This window comes from Sapajus apella, unplaced genomic scaffold (assembly GCF_009761245.1).
Source record: "Sapajus apella isolate SASKATOON/1434 unplaced genomic scaffold, GSC_monkey_1.0 scaffold77, whole genome shotgun sequence".
In the NCBI taxonomy this organism is placed as follows: domain Eukaryota; kingdom Metazoa; phylum Chordata; class Mammalia; order Primates; family Cebidae; genus Sapajus; species Sapajus apella.
This window is the reverse complement of record NW_022437017.1, coordinates 4,613,029-4,625,653: the sequence shown is the minus strand read 5'-3', so window position 1 is coordinate 4,625,653 and position 12,625 is coordinate 4,613,029. Positions and strand designations below refer to the sequence as shown.

The following is a 12,625-nucleotide window of genomic DNA, read 5'->3' as shown; positions in this document are numbered from 1 at the left end:
TGACGACGATGATGATGATGGTGGTGGTGGTGGTGACAGTCCCAGGTGTTTTTGTGGGATTTTTCGTGGTTGGTTTGCCCCTATAGCACATCAAGCGCATGGGGTGGAGGTTTACAGTGTGGCTTTTGGGGCCTTGGAGCCTGCTGACCTGGATTCAAATTCTGACCCCAACATTACCTAGCTGTGTGACGTTGGGCCAGTAACAACCTCTCTGTTTCAGCGTTCCTCTCTGGAAAATAGCTTCATGACAGTATCTACTTCATAGCGTTGTTAGGAGGTGTAAGTGAGTCTGTTAAGTGCTTTCGTCCTGGTCCTGACACGTAACGAGCAGTTTATATAGCATTAGCTGTTGCTGTTACCACAGTGAATCTGTTCTAAGATGCATGTTTTGTTTTCCCTTCACATTTGAACATCTCTGCCATTGAAATGGCTCTTGCAATCAACACCGTCCGTCTTCTGCTGAATTTTATAGACAGGAAATGTTTCATAATGGCACATAAAAGAATGGTGCATTGAGGAATCGCTGGTGCCCCTGCTCTTTAAGGAGCTTCTCTAACTTTCTTTTCTTTTTTTTTTTTAATCTTTTTTTTAAAGATGGGGTTTCACCATGATGGCCAGGCAGGTCTTGAACTCCTGACCTCAGGTGATTCACCCACCTTGGCCTCCCAAAGTGCTAGGATTACAGGCGTGAGCCACCGCGCCCGGCCATTACAAAAGCCCTTCGGTAAATAGTTGCAATTCGATTCTTATTCCCTGCCCACTGCTTTTTTTTTTTTTTTTTTTTGCCAAGGAGGAATCCTTTTTTGCAAAGGAGTGTAAGAGAGGGGAAGTGACTTACTTCATGTCACATGGTGAGGAAGTGATGGAGATGGGATTTGAACCCAAAGCCTCCATTTACCATCTCTTGCTAGTAATAAAACACAGCATGATGATGCCACCATCTTCTTGTTGCCCAAGCTGGAGTGCAGTGGTGTGATCTCAGTTCACTGCAACCTTTTCAAGTGATTCTCCTGCCTCAGCCTCCCAAGTAGTGGGGATGACAGGTGCCCTCCACAAAGGAACCACCGGGGCAGGGTAAACTTAATGTTTCTCAACGGGTTCCGGCCCCTGCCTCCTCAGGGCCTACCTTGGTGCTGCAGGGCTGTGAGATCCAGGCTGTCACCAACTTAAAAAATCAAGGGGGTTCACGGGGAAAGGCAGCCTCTGCACGGCGATGTGGGGCCCAGGCACGGGGCACGCACAAACTCTGTCTTTGGTGTATCTTTGCAGGTACGCAGGCCCCATGGAGCGCGCAGGGGCAGAGAGCATCCTCACCAACCGCTCGGACGGGACGTTCTTGGTGCGGCAGAGGGTGAAGGACGCAGCAGAATTTGCCATCAGCATTAAGTAACTCCTCTCTCCCTGACCCCACGCCCTTTTGGGGCCTTGGCCCTGTAGGCTTGGGGAAAAAGGGTATCCAGGCTTTACTTTCTAAAAGTGTACAGTGATAACATTCACCTTTTCCTGAGCCCTGCAGGGTCCCGATTGCTTTTCATCTTCCTTATTTCTTTCAACTGACAACCACAAGCACGAGATCCGATTCTTAGAGAGGCTCAAAAAGACTTTTAAAAATTAATTAAATAATTAAAGACAGAGTCTCCCTCTGTCACTCTGGCCTTTCTTTTTTTTCTTTTTTCTTCCTTTCCTTTCCTCCTCCCCTCTCCCATCCCCTCCCTTCCCCTCCCCTACCCCATTCCCTCCCCTCCTGCATCTCCTCCCCTTCCCCTCTCCCCCCCTCCCCTCCCCTTCTCTTCCTTCCTCCCTTCCCCTCCCCACCCTTCCCCTTCCCTTCCCTTCCCATTCTCCCTCTGTCACTCGGGCTGGAGTGCAGTGGCATGATCTTGACTCACTGCAACCTCCACCTCCCAGATTCACGCAATTCTCCTGCCTCGGCCTTCCCAGTAGCCAGGTTACAGGCACGCGCCACCACACCCAGCTAATTTTTTGTATTTTTAGTAGAGACAGGGTTTCACTATGTTGGCCAGCCTGGTCTCAAACTCCGGACCTCAAGTGATCCATCCGCCTCAGCCTCCCAAAGTGTTGAGATTATAGGCATGAGCCATCATGCCCAGCCTGAAGGCTTTTATTTTTAATCAGTTTTCATATGTATTTTTTTTTAACTTCCAGGAATTTCTAATTTTTTAAAAATTAATTTCATTAATTGTTGTGTGTGTGTGTGTGACAGAGTCTCACTCTGTTGCCCAGGCTGGAGTGCAGTGGTGAGATCTCAGCTCACTGCAACCTCTGCCTCCCAGGTTCAGGGGACCCTCCCAGCTCAGCCTCCTGAGTAGCTGGGACTACAGGTATGCGCCACCACACCCAGCTGATGTCAATATATTTTGTAGAAACTAGGGTCTCCCCATGCTGCCCAGGCTGGTCCATACTCCTGACCTCAAGCCATCCTCCCACCTCAGCCTCCCAAAGTGTAGGGATTACGGGTGTGAGCCACTGCACCCCACCTACATATATTTTTTCGACTTATTTTAGAATCCGAGGGTACATGTGCAGCTTTGTTAGAAAGGCATATTGCAACAGTGCTGAGGTTTGGAGCTGTGAATGATCCCATCACCCAGGGAGTGGGGAGTGAGCATGTACTCCTCAGGTAGTTTCCAGCTCTTTCATCTCACCTTCCTCCCTCTAGTGCTCCCCCACGTCTGTTATTCCCATCTGTTTTTTTTTCTTTTTTTTTTTTTTAAGATGGAGTCTCACTCTGTTGCCCAGGCTGGAGTGCAATGGCGCAATCTCAGCTCGCTGCAACCTCTGCCTCCTGGGTTCAAGCAATTTTCCTGCCTTTGCCTCTTAAGTAGCGGGGATTACAGGTGTGCAGCACCATGCCTGGCTAATATTTTGCATTTTTAGTAGCGACGGGGTTTCACCATGTTGGCCAGGCTGGTCTCGAACTCCTGACCTCAGGTGATCCGCCTGCCTTGGATTCCTAAAGTGCTGGGATTACGGGCATGAGCCACCATACCTGGCCAATATTGTTCCCATCTTTATGTCCATGTGAACCCAATGTTTAACCCTTGCTTATAAGTGAGAACATGTGGTATTTGGTTTTCTGTTCCTGTGTTAATTCACTTAGGATCATAACACCCAGTGCATCGAGGTTGCGCACGCACGTGATCTCATTCTTTTTCAGGGCTGTATAGTAGTCCATCGTGTATATGTACCACATTTTCTTATCCAGTCCACTATTGATGGGCACCTGGGTTGATTCCATGTCTTTGCTATTGTGAATGGTGCCGTGATGAACATATGAGCAAATGTGTCTTTTTGGCAGCACAATTAATTTTTCCTTTGGGTAGATGATACCCAGTAATGGGGTTGCTGCATCGAATGGTGGTTGTATTTTAGTTCTTTGAGAAATCTCCAAAGTGCTTTCCACAGTGGCTGAACCAACTTACATTCCAACCCACAGTGTAAAAGAATTCCCTTTTCTCACATGCTGCTGAGTTGATAATTTCGTTTTTATTTTTGGCTCCTGTGAATTTCCCTTGTTTTTCTTTTGAGAGCTCAGCATTTTTTTTCGTGAGTATTTCTGGGGTAGTAGGAAGGTTTTTTTTTTGGTTGTTTTGTTTTTTATCTAGTTTGCCAGATGAGCAGCAGTGGAAGTCTTTTCCAAGGCCCCTTTTAATCTACGTCCACATATTGTCAGAAACGGGTCTCTCCTCCCTCTTCCTTTCTATCGTATGGTCATCTATATTGGTGGAAGGGGACGTCTCTTCCTATCTATTCTAGAATATTACAACAGCTTTCTTTCCTTCTTTCCTTCTTTTTCTTCTTTTTTTCTTTTTGTTGAGATGGAGTTTGTTCTTGTCGCCCAGGCTGGAGTGCAATGGTGCGATCTCAGCTCACTGCAACCTCCACCTCCCGGGTTCAGGCGATTCTCCTGCCTCAGCCTCCCAAGCAGCTGGGATTACAGGTGCATGCCACCACACCTGGCTAATTTTTTGTATTTCCAGTAGAGATGGGGTTTTTCCATGTTGGTCAGGCTAGTCTCGAACTCCAGACCTCAGGTGATCCGCCCGCCTCAGCCTCCAAAGCTCTGGGACTACAGGTGTGAGCCACCACGCCTGGCAAACATTGCTTTCTCTATAGGGTCTTATTGGCTTCTCAACAAATGTGTGAGTCAGGGAAGATGATTTCTCGATTCCTCTTCTATGAGAGGAAGACATTAGGGCTTAGAGTAGCGAAGGCCCTAGGGAAGGGGTTCTGCTGGGACAGCCTCAGCCTTTGGGTTCCAGTGGTTGCTTCTACCTGAAGGGGTCAAGTTTCCTTCTTCCATGATTGGGGCTTGGTGGGGAATGGGCTTGGTTCCCAGACTCAGGGCCCAGTGACCATCTGGTTCCAGATACAACGTCGAGGTCAAGCACATTAAAATCATGACAGCGGAAGGACTGTACCGGATCACGGAGAAAAAGGCTTTCCGGGGGCTTACGGTAAGGGTCAGTGTCCCTCCAACCCAGCTTCCCAGAGCCTGGGAGGACCCTCCCTGCACCTCCATCTTTTCCCACATTCAGGGTGACCCCCTCTAGTGGCGCTACAGTGCAAGTGACCTTAAACTTACACTCTTAAGGATGAGCATGGGAGTAATAATGAATAACAGCAGTTGAGTACTGACAGAGCATTTCAGTATAAGACGTGTTAATTTTTTTTTTTTTTTTTTTGAGACAGAGTCTCGCTCTGTCGCCAGGCTGGAGTGCAGGGGCGCAGTCTTAGCTCACTGCAACCTCTGCCTCCAGGGTTCAAGTGATTCTCCTGCCTCAGCCTCCCAAGTAGCTGGGACTACAGGCGTGCGCCACCATACCTGGCTAATTTTTGTATTTTTAGTAGAGACGGGGTTACAACATGTTGGGCTGGATGGTCTTGATCTCTTGACCTTGTGATTCTCCTGCCTCCCAAAGTGCTGGGATTACACTTGCGAGCCACCGTGCCCAGCTGATATGTTAATTTTTAAATTTGATTCATACATATATACATACATATGTATGTATGTATGTGTGTATATATGCATTTAAATTTTACTTATGCATATATACCTACATATGTATATATACGTGTGTGTGTGTGTGTGTGTGTGTGTGTGTGTGTGTGGAGAGAGAGAGAGAGAAAGAGAGAGAGAGAGAGAGAGAGTCTTGCTCTGTTGTCCAGGCTGCGGTGCAGTGATATAATCATAGCTCACCGCAGCCTCAAATTCCTGGGTTAAACAATCCTCTTACCTCAGCCTCCTGAGTAGCTGGGACTATAGACATGCACCACCATGCCTGGCTAATTAAAACAAAATTTTTAATTATAGATATGGGGACTTGCGTTGTTGCTCAGGCTGGCCTTGAACTCCTAGGCTCAAATGATCCATCTTAGCCTCTCAAAGTGTGTGAGCCACTGGATTCAGCCCTCAAGCATGTTATAGATAGGAACCTAATTAATCCCCTCAACCCCTGTTCTAGTTCCCATTTCACAGATGGGTAAAACTGAGGCTTACTCCTCATCTAGCTTCACTGAATGGCAGAGCCCATAGCTTGTCTCTGCCTAATCTGCTGCATAATCATGTGAGCAACAATTCAGATGCCTTTTGAGTGTTCTTGCTTCTGTTTGGTGCCTTGTAAATTTCCTTTTTCTTTCATGCTTTTTTTTTTTTTTTTGAGACGAAGTCTCACTCTTGTTGCCCAGACTGGATCTCGGCTCACTGCAGCCTCCACCTCCCAGGTTCAAGTGATTCTCCTGTCTCAGCCTCCTGAGTATCTGGGATTACAGGCACATGCCACCATGCCTGGCTAATTTTTGTTTGTATTTTTAGTAGAGACGGGGTTTCACCATATTGGTCAGGCTGATCTCAAACTCCTGACCTCAGGTGATCCGCCTGTCTCGGCTTTCCAAAGTGCTGGGATTACAGGTGTGAGCCACCACGCCCAGCCAGCGCCTTATAATTTTCAACCATATTTTAGACATTTTAAGCCTAGTGGTCTAAGGCATATGGTTTTTACCCATGGTCTGTGGGCCCTTGAGAAGCTGAGTCCTCTGAAAGAAAATTCAGAATTTCGCATGCATCTATTTTTTTGAAGGGGAGTTGACTTAGATTTCACTTTATTCTCAAATGGATCCTTGACTCCCCCAAAGGTTAATTTATTCAACAGATCTTTTTTTCCCCTCCATACTTTTTATTCTGAAACATCTTCCCCCAATTTTTAACTTCAGAAAAATTTCAGACAAGTTGTAGGAAAAGTGTAATTAATATCTATGAACCTTTCATATAGATTTATTTTTAAAAATATACAAGAGACAGGGTCTTGCTCTGTGGCCCAGGCTGGATGCAGTGTTGTGATCATAACTCCCTATAGTTTACAACCCCTGGGCTCAGGCGATCCTCCCTCCTCAGCTCCCTGAATAGCTGGGACTACAGGCATGCACGGTCATGCCTGGCTCGTGTTTTAATCTTTTGTAGTCCCTGCATCTGGTCCACTAATGATTACTAATTATAAATTAAGGCACCTGGCACCCATAGAAGGCTTTGAATTTGGTGAGCTAATTATCTGGTAAATGTATCAGGAAGTGAATTATTCAACTATTAGAAGAACTTGTTTTAGGTAATGTGGTCCCTTCCCCATAAACGGTCCTGGCTGCTCAGAAAGGTGATGAGCTCCCCATCATGGGGAGCATTCAAGGGGTCACTTGTCAAAGAGGCCACAAGCAGGGCCTGCTTCATGTGAGGAGTTGCATCTGGCTCTTCCTAGCTCTGCCCCCTCATGGGCTGACCCGTTGGGACAGCATCTGTCATGTTGTCGCCTTCTAGGAGCTGGTGGAGTTTTACCAGCAGAACTCCCTGAAGGATTGCTTCAAGTCTCTGGACACCACCTTGCAGTTCCCTTTCAAGGAGCCAGAGAAGAGGACCATCAGCAAGCCAGCAGGTAGGAGGTCTCAGGCAGCCTACCGTCCCAGCCCCTTCCCACTGTGGAGGGAAAGTTTGGAGACGCCACTGACACCCCTTCCGATGGGCTTGCAGAGGTCATATCTGTACACTAGCAGAAACCCCTTTTCACATCTGTCTATCCATTTATATCTCTATATATCTGTATATCATCTAGCATCGATCTCTATCCATAGATATCCCAGGGTGAGCCCCTGAGTCACCCTGGGAGCAGGTCAGGACAGATGGATAGATATAGATGTCGATGTATAGATAACGACATCTACATCTATAGATTTTTTTTTTTTTGAGACAGACTCACTCTGTCACCTAGGCTGGAGTGCAGTGGTGCCATCTTAGCTCACTGCAACCTTTGCCTCCCCACCTCCCAGGTTCAAAGGATTCTCATGCCTCAGCCTCAAAATAAGAATTCAAAACCAGTCTTATTTTTGGGATGGGCGTGGTGGCTCATGCCTGTAATTTCAGCAGTTTGGGAGGCTAAGGCGTCTGGGTCACTTGAGGTCAGGAGTAGCCAAGACCAGGCTGGCCAACATGGTGAAACCCTGTCTCTACTAAAAATGTAAAAATCAGCCAGGCGTGGTGGCGCACACCTGTAATCTCAGCCACTTGGGAGGCTGAGGCAGGAGAACTGCTTGAACGCAGGAGGCAGAGGTTGCAGTGAGCTGAGATCGTGCCACCGCACTCTGGCCTGGGTGACAGAATAAGACTCCATCTCAAAAAAAAAGGTCTTATTTTCTAAATTCGGGTAGGAGGATGATGCTGGGAGTGCAGTTGTGTCTCCTTAAAGTAGGGGGCATCTAACACGCAGAAAAGAGCACCGAGGAGCTCTTTATCCTGGAGGCACCCTCCCGAGAGCTGTGCCTTCAGTGAGTGGGTATCCGCCACAGAACTTTTTCTCACTTGTGTTCTCTCTCCACAGTGGGAAGCACAAAGTATTTTGGCACAGCCAAAGCCCGCTATGACTTCTGCGCCCGGGACCGATCAGAGCTGTCGCTCAAGGAGGGGGACATCATCAAGATCCTTAACAAGAAGGGACAGCAAGGCTGGTGGCGAGGGGAGATCTATGGCCGGGTGAGGCAGGCAGGGCTGGGCAACAGGGGGAGGGCATGGGGGTTTGCTGAGAGCAGCTTGGTCATAGAGACCCCAGTCTAGGCAGCACTGAAGGAATTAAGAAACGGAAACAGCCTGGGCATGGTGGCTCATGGCTGTAATCCCAGCACTTTGGGAGGCTGAGGTGGGTGGATCACAAGGTCAAGAGTTCGAGACCAGCCTGGGCAACATGATGAAACCCCATCTCTACTAAATATACAAAAATTAGCTGGGGGCGGTGGCAGACACCTATAATCCCAGCTACTCAGGAAGCAGAGGAAGGAGAATCCCTTGAACCCGGGAGGCGGAGGTTGCAGTGAGCCGGGATTATGCCACTGCACTCCAGCCTGGGTGACAGAGCGAGACCCTGTCTCAAAAAAAAGAAAAGAAAAGAAACAAAAATAGAGTGCAAAAGTGGGATCAGAGTGGGGCCGTCAGGGTCTGCCAGCGTTTCCCAGCTGACAGCCCAGAGCAGACTCGGACCCACGTATTGATTCTTTGTGAACAAGTGATTGTTTGTAATAAGCAGGTGCTCAGTGTTTCTTCATAGAATAAAGATAGACTACACAGGCAGATCGTGCCTGCTCACTACTAAAACAGAAATAAGCTAGAAAGCATCCTTTTTGAGTCAGCAATGGGGACAAGGGCATGTATCCTGTGTTTTGGGAACTGGTTTATCTAGTGCATGACTGGGACATACTGCCTACTATTCTAGCGGTTTTCTGCCTGGGGATGGCTCGGTGTTCCTTGCCATCACCTCTCAGCAAACAACATACACTCCATCACACACATGTTAAGACCTCCTCCCAGCAGGGGTTGATCTGGTGGTGGAGGGGCTGCGCTGGAACTGGGGACTGGAGCAGGTGAGGTGTGGCTTCCATGGAGGTCTTTCCTGGTCAGAGGGAAGGAAGACAGGGATGTCATTTATGCATTTATGGAACCTATATGCATGTGTTGAGCACCTGCTGTGTGCAGACATTGTGCCGGGTGCCGGAAACAGAAACAAGCACGGTACAAGGACTGCCCTCTTGAAACTTATAATCTAATGCGGAGGACAGACCTACACCCAAGCAGTTATGACACTGAGCGGTCACGATTAACAAGGGTGCTGGGCACGGTGGCTTATGCCCTCAATCCCAGTGCTTTGGGAGGCTGAGGTGGGAGATCTCTTGAGGCGACAAATTCGAGGCCAGCCTGGCTAAAATACTGAGATCTCACCTCTACATAAATAAAAATAAAAACATTAGTTGGGTGTGGTAGTGTGTGCTTGTAGTCCCAGGTTCTCAGGAGGCTGAGGTGGGAGGATTGCTTGAGCCCAGGAGTTGGAGGCTGCCTGAGCCATGATTATGCCTCTGTACCTCCAGCCTGGGAGACAGAACAAGACCCTGTCTCAAAAAAAAAAAAAAAAAAAAAAAAGAAGAAGAAGAAAGAATAAAAGAGATTGTGGTGGAGAATTACTGAGGGAGCCCCTGACTCACCCTGGGAGCAGGTCAGGATGATATCTGAAAGACCAAACTGATTAATAAAAGATAAATAAAGTTATCCAAGTAAAAAGGTTGTAGATGGGTTGGGGGAAAGTGTTTCAGACAGAAGGACCAGTGTGTGCAAATGTCCTGGGGTGAGAGTGACTGGCATGTTTTGAAAACACCGAGGCAGGCATTTGTGTCTTTCTTGGCTCACTGCAACATCACCAGTGCTTGGGACAGTGCCTGGCACACAGTACGTGCCTAATCAATACTGAATATACAAAGAGGCAGAGCTGGGACTAAATCACTGTGCTCACTCGTCTGCTTGAATTCAGACTCTAAGGAATGGAAGAGACCTCAAGACTCTTCAAGCCCACTTGTTTCTGCCAAGTTCTTTTTTTTTTTTTTTGAGACAGAGTCTTGCTCTGTTGCCAGGTGCCAGGATGGAGTGCAGTGGTGTGATCTCGGCTCACTGCAACCTCTGCCTCCCGGGTTCAAACAATTCTCCTGCTTCAGCCTCCGAGTAGCTGGGACTACAGACGCGCGCCACCACATGGGCCCAGCTAATTTTTATATTTTAGCAGAGATGGGGTTTCACTATGTTGGCCAGGATGGTCTTGATCTCTTGACCTCATGATCCGTCTGCCTCCGCCTCCCAAAGTGCTGGGGTTACAGGTGTGAGCCACCGCGCCTGGCCCTCTTCCAAGTTCTTATTTTTGTTCCATGGAGGCAGAGCACCTTTATTTCACCCACTGATGACTTCTCAGCCACTAGAATTCTGCCTTGATTATGATGATGTCTCAAAAATACTTGTTTAATGAAAACAAGGACAGTGGTTAGAGCTTACATTCTACTGGGGAAAACGTACATGAAAAAGTGATCTGGATAATTGCATAGATTAGTAGTTTTGTTAAAACAGGGGATGATCAGTTTAACGAGCATTGGAGGACAATTAGTGTTTGAAAGAGCCTTTTGGAGCACTGAAGGAGGATTGGGATGTAAAGGATTCATCCATCCATCCATCCATCCATCCATCCACAAATCATCGATTCATCTGTGCATCCGTCCATCTCAACCTATGCATCTATCCATTCATCCACCGACCCTTCCATTCACTCATCTGTCTATCCATTCATCCACCTACCCACCCATTAAAACATTAACCTAACCATTAATCCTCCCATCCGTCCAACATCTATTCATTCATTTCTACCTGTGTATCCATCCTTCTATCCATGCAGGCACCCATTTGTTAATCTGTCTCTATATTTATCCATCTATCCACCAACCCATCAGTCTACTAATTCATCCATCCATGCATCCAACCACAATCCACCAACCCATGTATCCATCCACTCATTCATCTATCTATCGTCTATCTACCTATTATCTATCTATTGTCTATTTCTATCTACCTATTATCTGTTTATTGTCTGTATAATCTATTGTCTATCGTCTATTGTCTGTCTGTCCATCTATCTATCTATCTATCTATCTATCATCTATCTATCTAGCTATCTAGCTATCTTTCTATCTACCCACCTATCTATCCACTTGCCCAGCAATCCAAGAATCCATCCATTCATCTATCCATCCATCCATCCAACAAATATTCATTAAATATCTACTGTGTGCCAGAAACTGTTCTAGGCTCTTGGGATTCAGTGGCACTAATACAGACAGAAATTCCTGCTGGCCGGGCATGGTGGCTCAAGCCTGTAATCCCAGCACTTTGGGAGGCCAAGGTGGGCGGATCACCTGAGGTCAGGAGTTTGAAAACCAGTCCAACTAACATGGTGAAACCCCATCTCTACTAAAAATACAAAAACATTGGCTAGGCGTGGTGGCAGGCACCTGTAATCCCAGCTACCCGGGAGGTTGAGGCAGGAGAATCACTTGAACCTGGGAGGCAGAGGTTGCAGTGAGCCGACATTGTGCCACTGCACTCCAGCCTGGGTGACAGAGCAAGACTCTGTCGAAAGAGAGAAAGAAAGAAGAGAAAGAGAAAGAAGGAAAGACAAGAAAAAAAAAAAAAAGAAAAGAAAGAAAAGGAAAGAAAGGAAGGGAGGGAGGGGGAAAGAGAGAGAAAGAGAAAGAAAGAAAAGGGGCTAAGAAGCTTTGGTTGGGGTGGGTGGGGCTTGCAATTTTTAATAGGGTGGTTAGGAAAGCCTTGTTGATAAAGTGACATTTGGGCAGGGACTTGTAGGAGGTAATGGGTGTGTGTGTGTGCATGCTCAAGTGCACACACGTGTGGTTGTCAGCCTTGTGTATGTTGGGTGATGTCTTTTCTGGGGTAGAAGTAATAGCAGGAGCAAAGGCCCTGAAGTGGGAGGGGGCCAGCCTGGTGTGGGGGGGCAGTAGGAGAATGTGCAGAGACTGCTCTGATGAGCTCCGCATCTGTTTTCAGGTTGGGTGGTTCCCTGCCAACTACGTGGAGGAAGATTATTCTGAATACTGCTGAGCCCTGGTGCACTGGCGGACAGACAAGAAACTCCAGGCTCTGAGCCAGTGTGGGCAGGCAGTGGGGCCAGGGGCTGTGACAGCTCCCAGAAGAGGGAGACTTTGGGATGGACTGCGGGAGGCCAGCGTCCAGCTGGCAGTGCCCCCAGAATGTGCCCTGCCACGGTTAATTTATAACACCCCGATTTCCTCTTGGGTCTCCTCAAGGAGGTAGGGCTCAAGGTGATTACATTTAATAAAAGGATGAAGATGAGTGGAAGGACTGGTCTTGTTCAGAAGGAGCTGCCAGGAGAAAGATGGGGAGAGAGCATGCCATACAGACAAAGCCGTCTCACCAATCCACAAAGCCCCCTCACCAATCCACAGACTAAGCCCCCTCACCAATCCACAGACAAAGCCCCCTCAGCAATCCACAGACAAAGCCGTCTCACCAATCCACAGACAAAGCCCCCTCAGCAATCCACAGACAATACCCCCTCACCAATCCACAGACAAAGCCATCTCACCAATCCACAGACAATACCCCCTCACCAATCCACAAAGCCGTCTCACCAATCCACAGACAATACCCCCTCACCAATCCACAAAGCCCCTCGCCAATCCACAGACAAAGCCCCCTCTCCAATTCACAGAGAAAACCTCCTCA

At 47.7% G+C, this 12,625-nt stretch overlaps 1 protein-coding gene across 1 annotated transcript in view; it reads left to right on the top strand.

Annotated features, from left to right (window-relative positions):
- The window catches only part of VAV1 (vav guanine nucleotide exchange factor 1), a 74,598-nt gene extending 62,366 nt beyond the window's left edge, over positions 1-12,232 (top strand). Inside the window, exons 23-27 of the mRNA XM_032252060.1 lie at positions 1,270-1,386; positions 4,391-4,478; positions 6,830-6,944; positions 7,884-8,035; positions 11,927-12,232. Coding sequence (XP_032107951.1) covers positions 1,270-1,386; positions 4,391-4,478; positions 6,830-6,944; positions 7,884-8,035; positions 11,927-11,980 — 526 coding nt within the window. The 3' untranslated portion in view covers positions 11,981-12,232. The remainder of the gene's footprint in view (positions 1-1,269; positions 1,387-4,390; positions 4,479-6,829; positions 6,945-7,883; positions 8,036-11,926) is intronic.
- Positions 12,233-12,625: the final 393 nt, after the last annotated feature.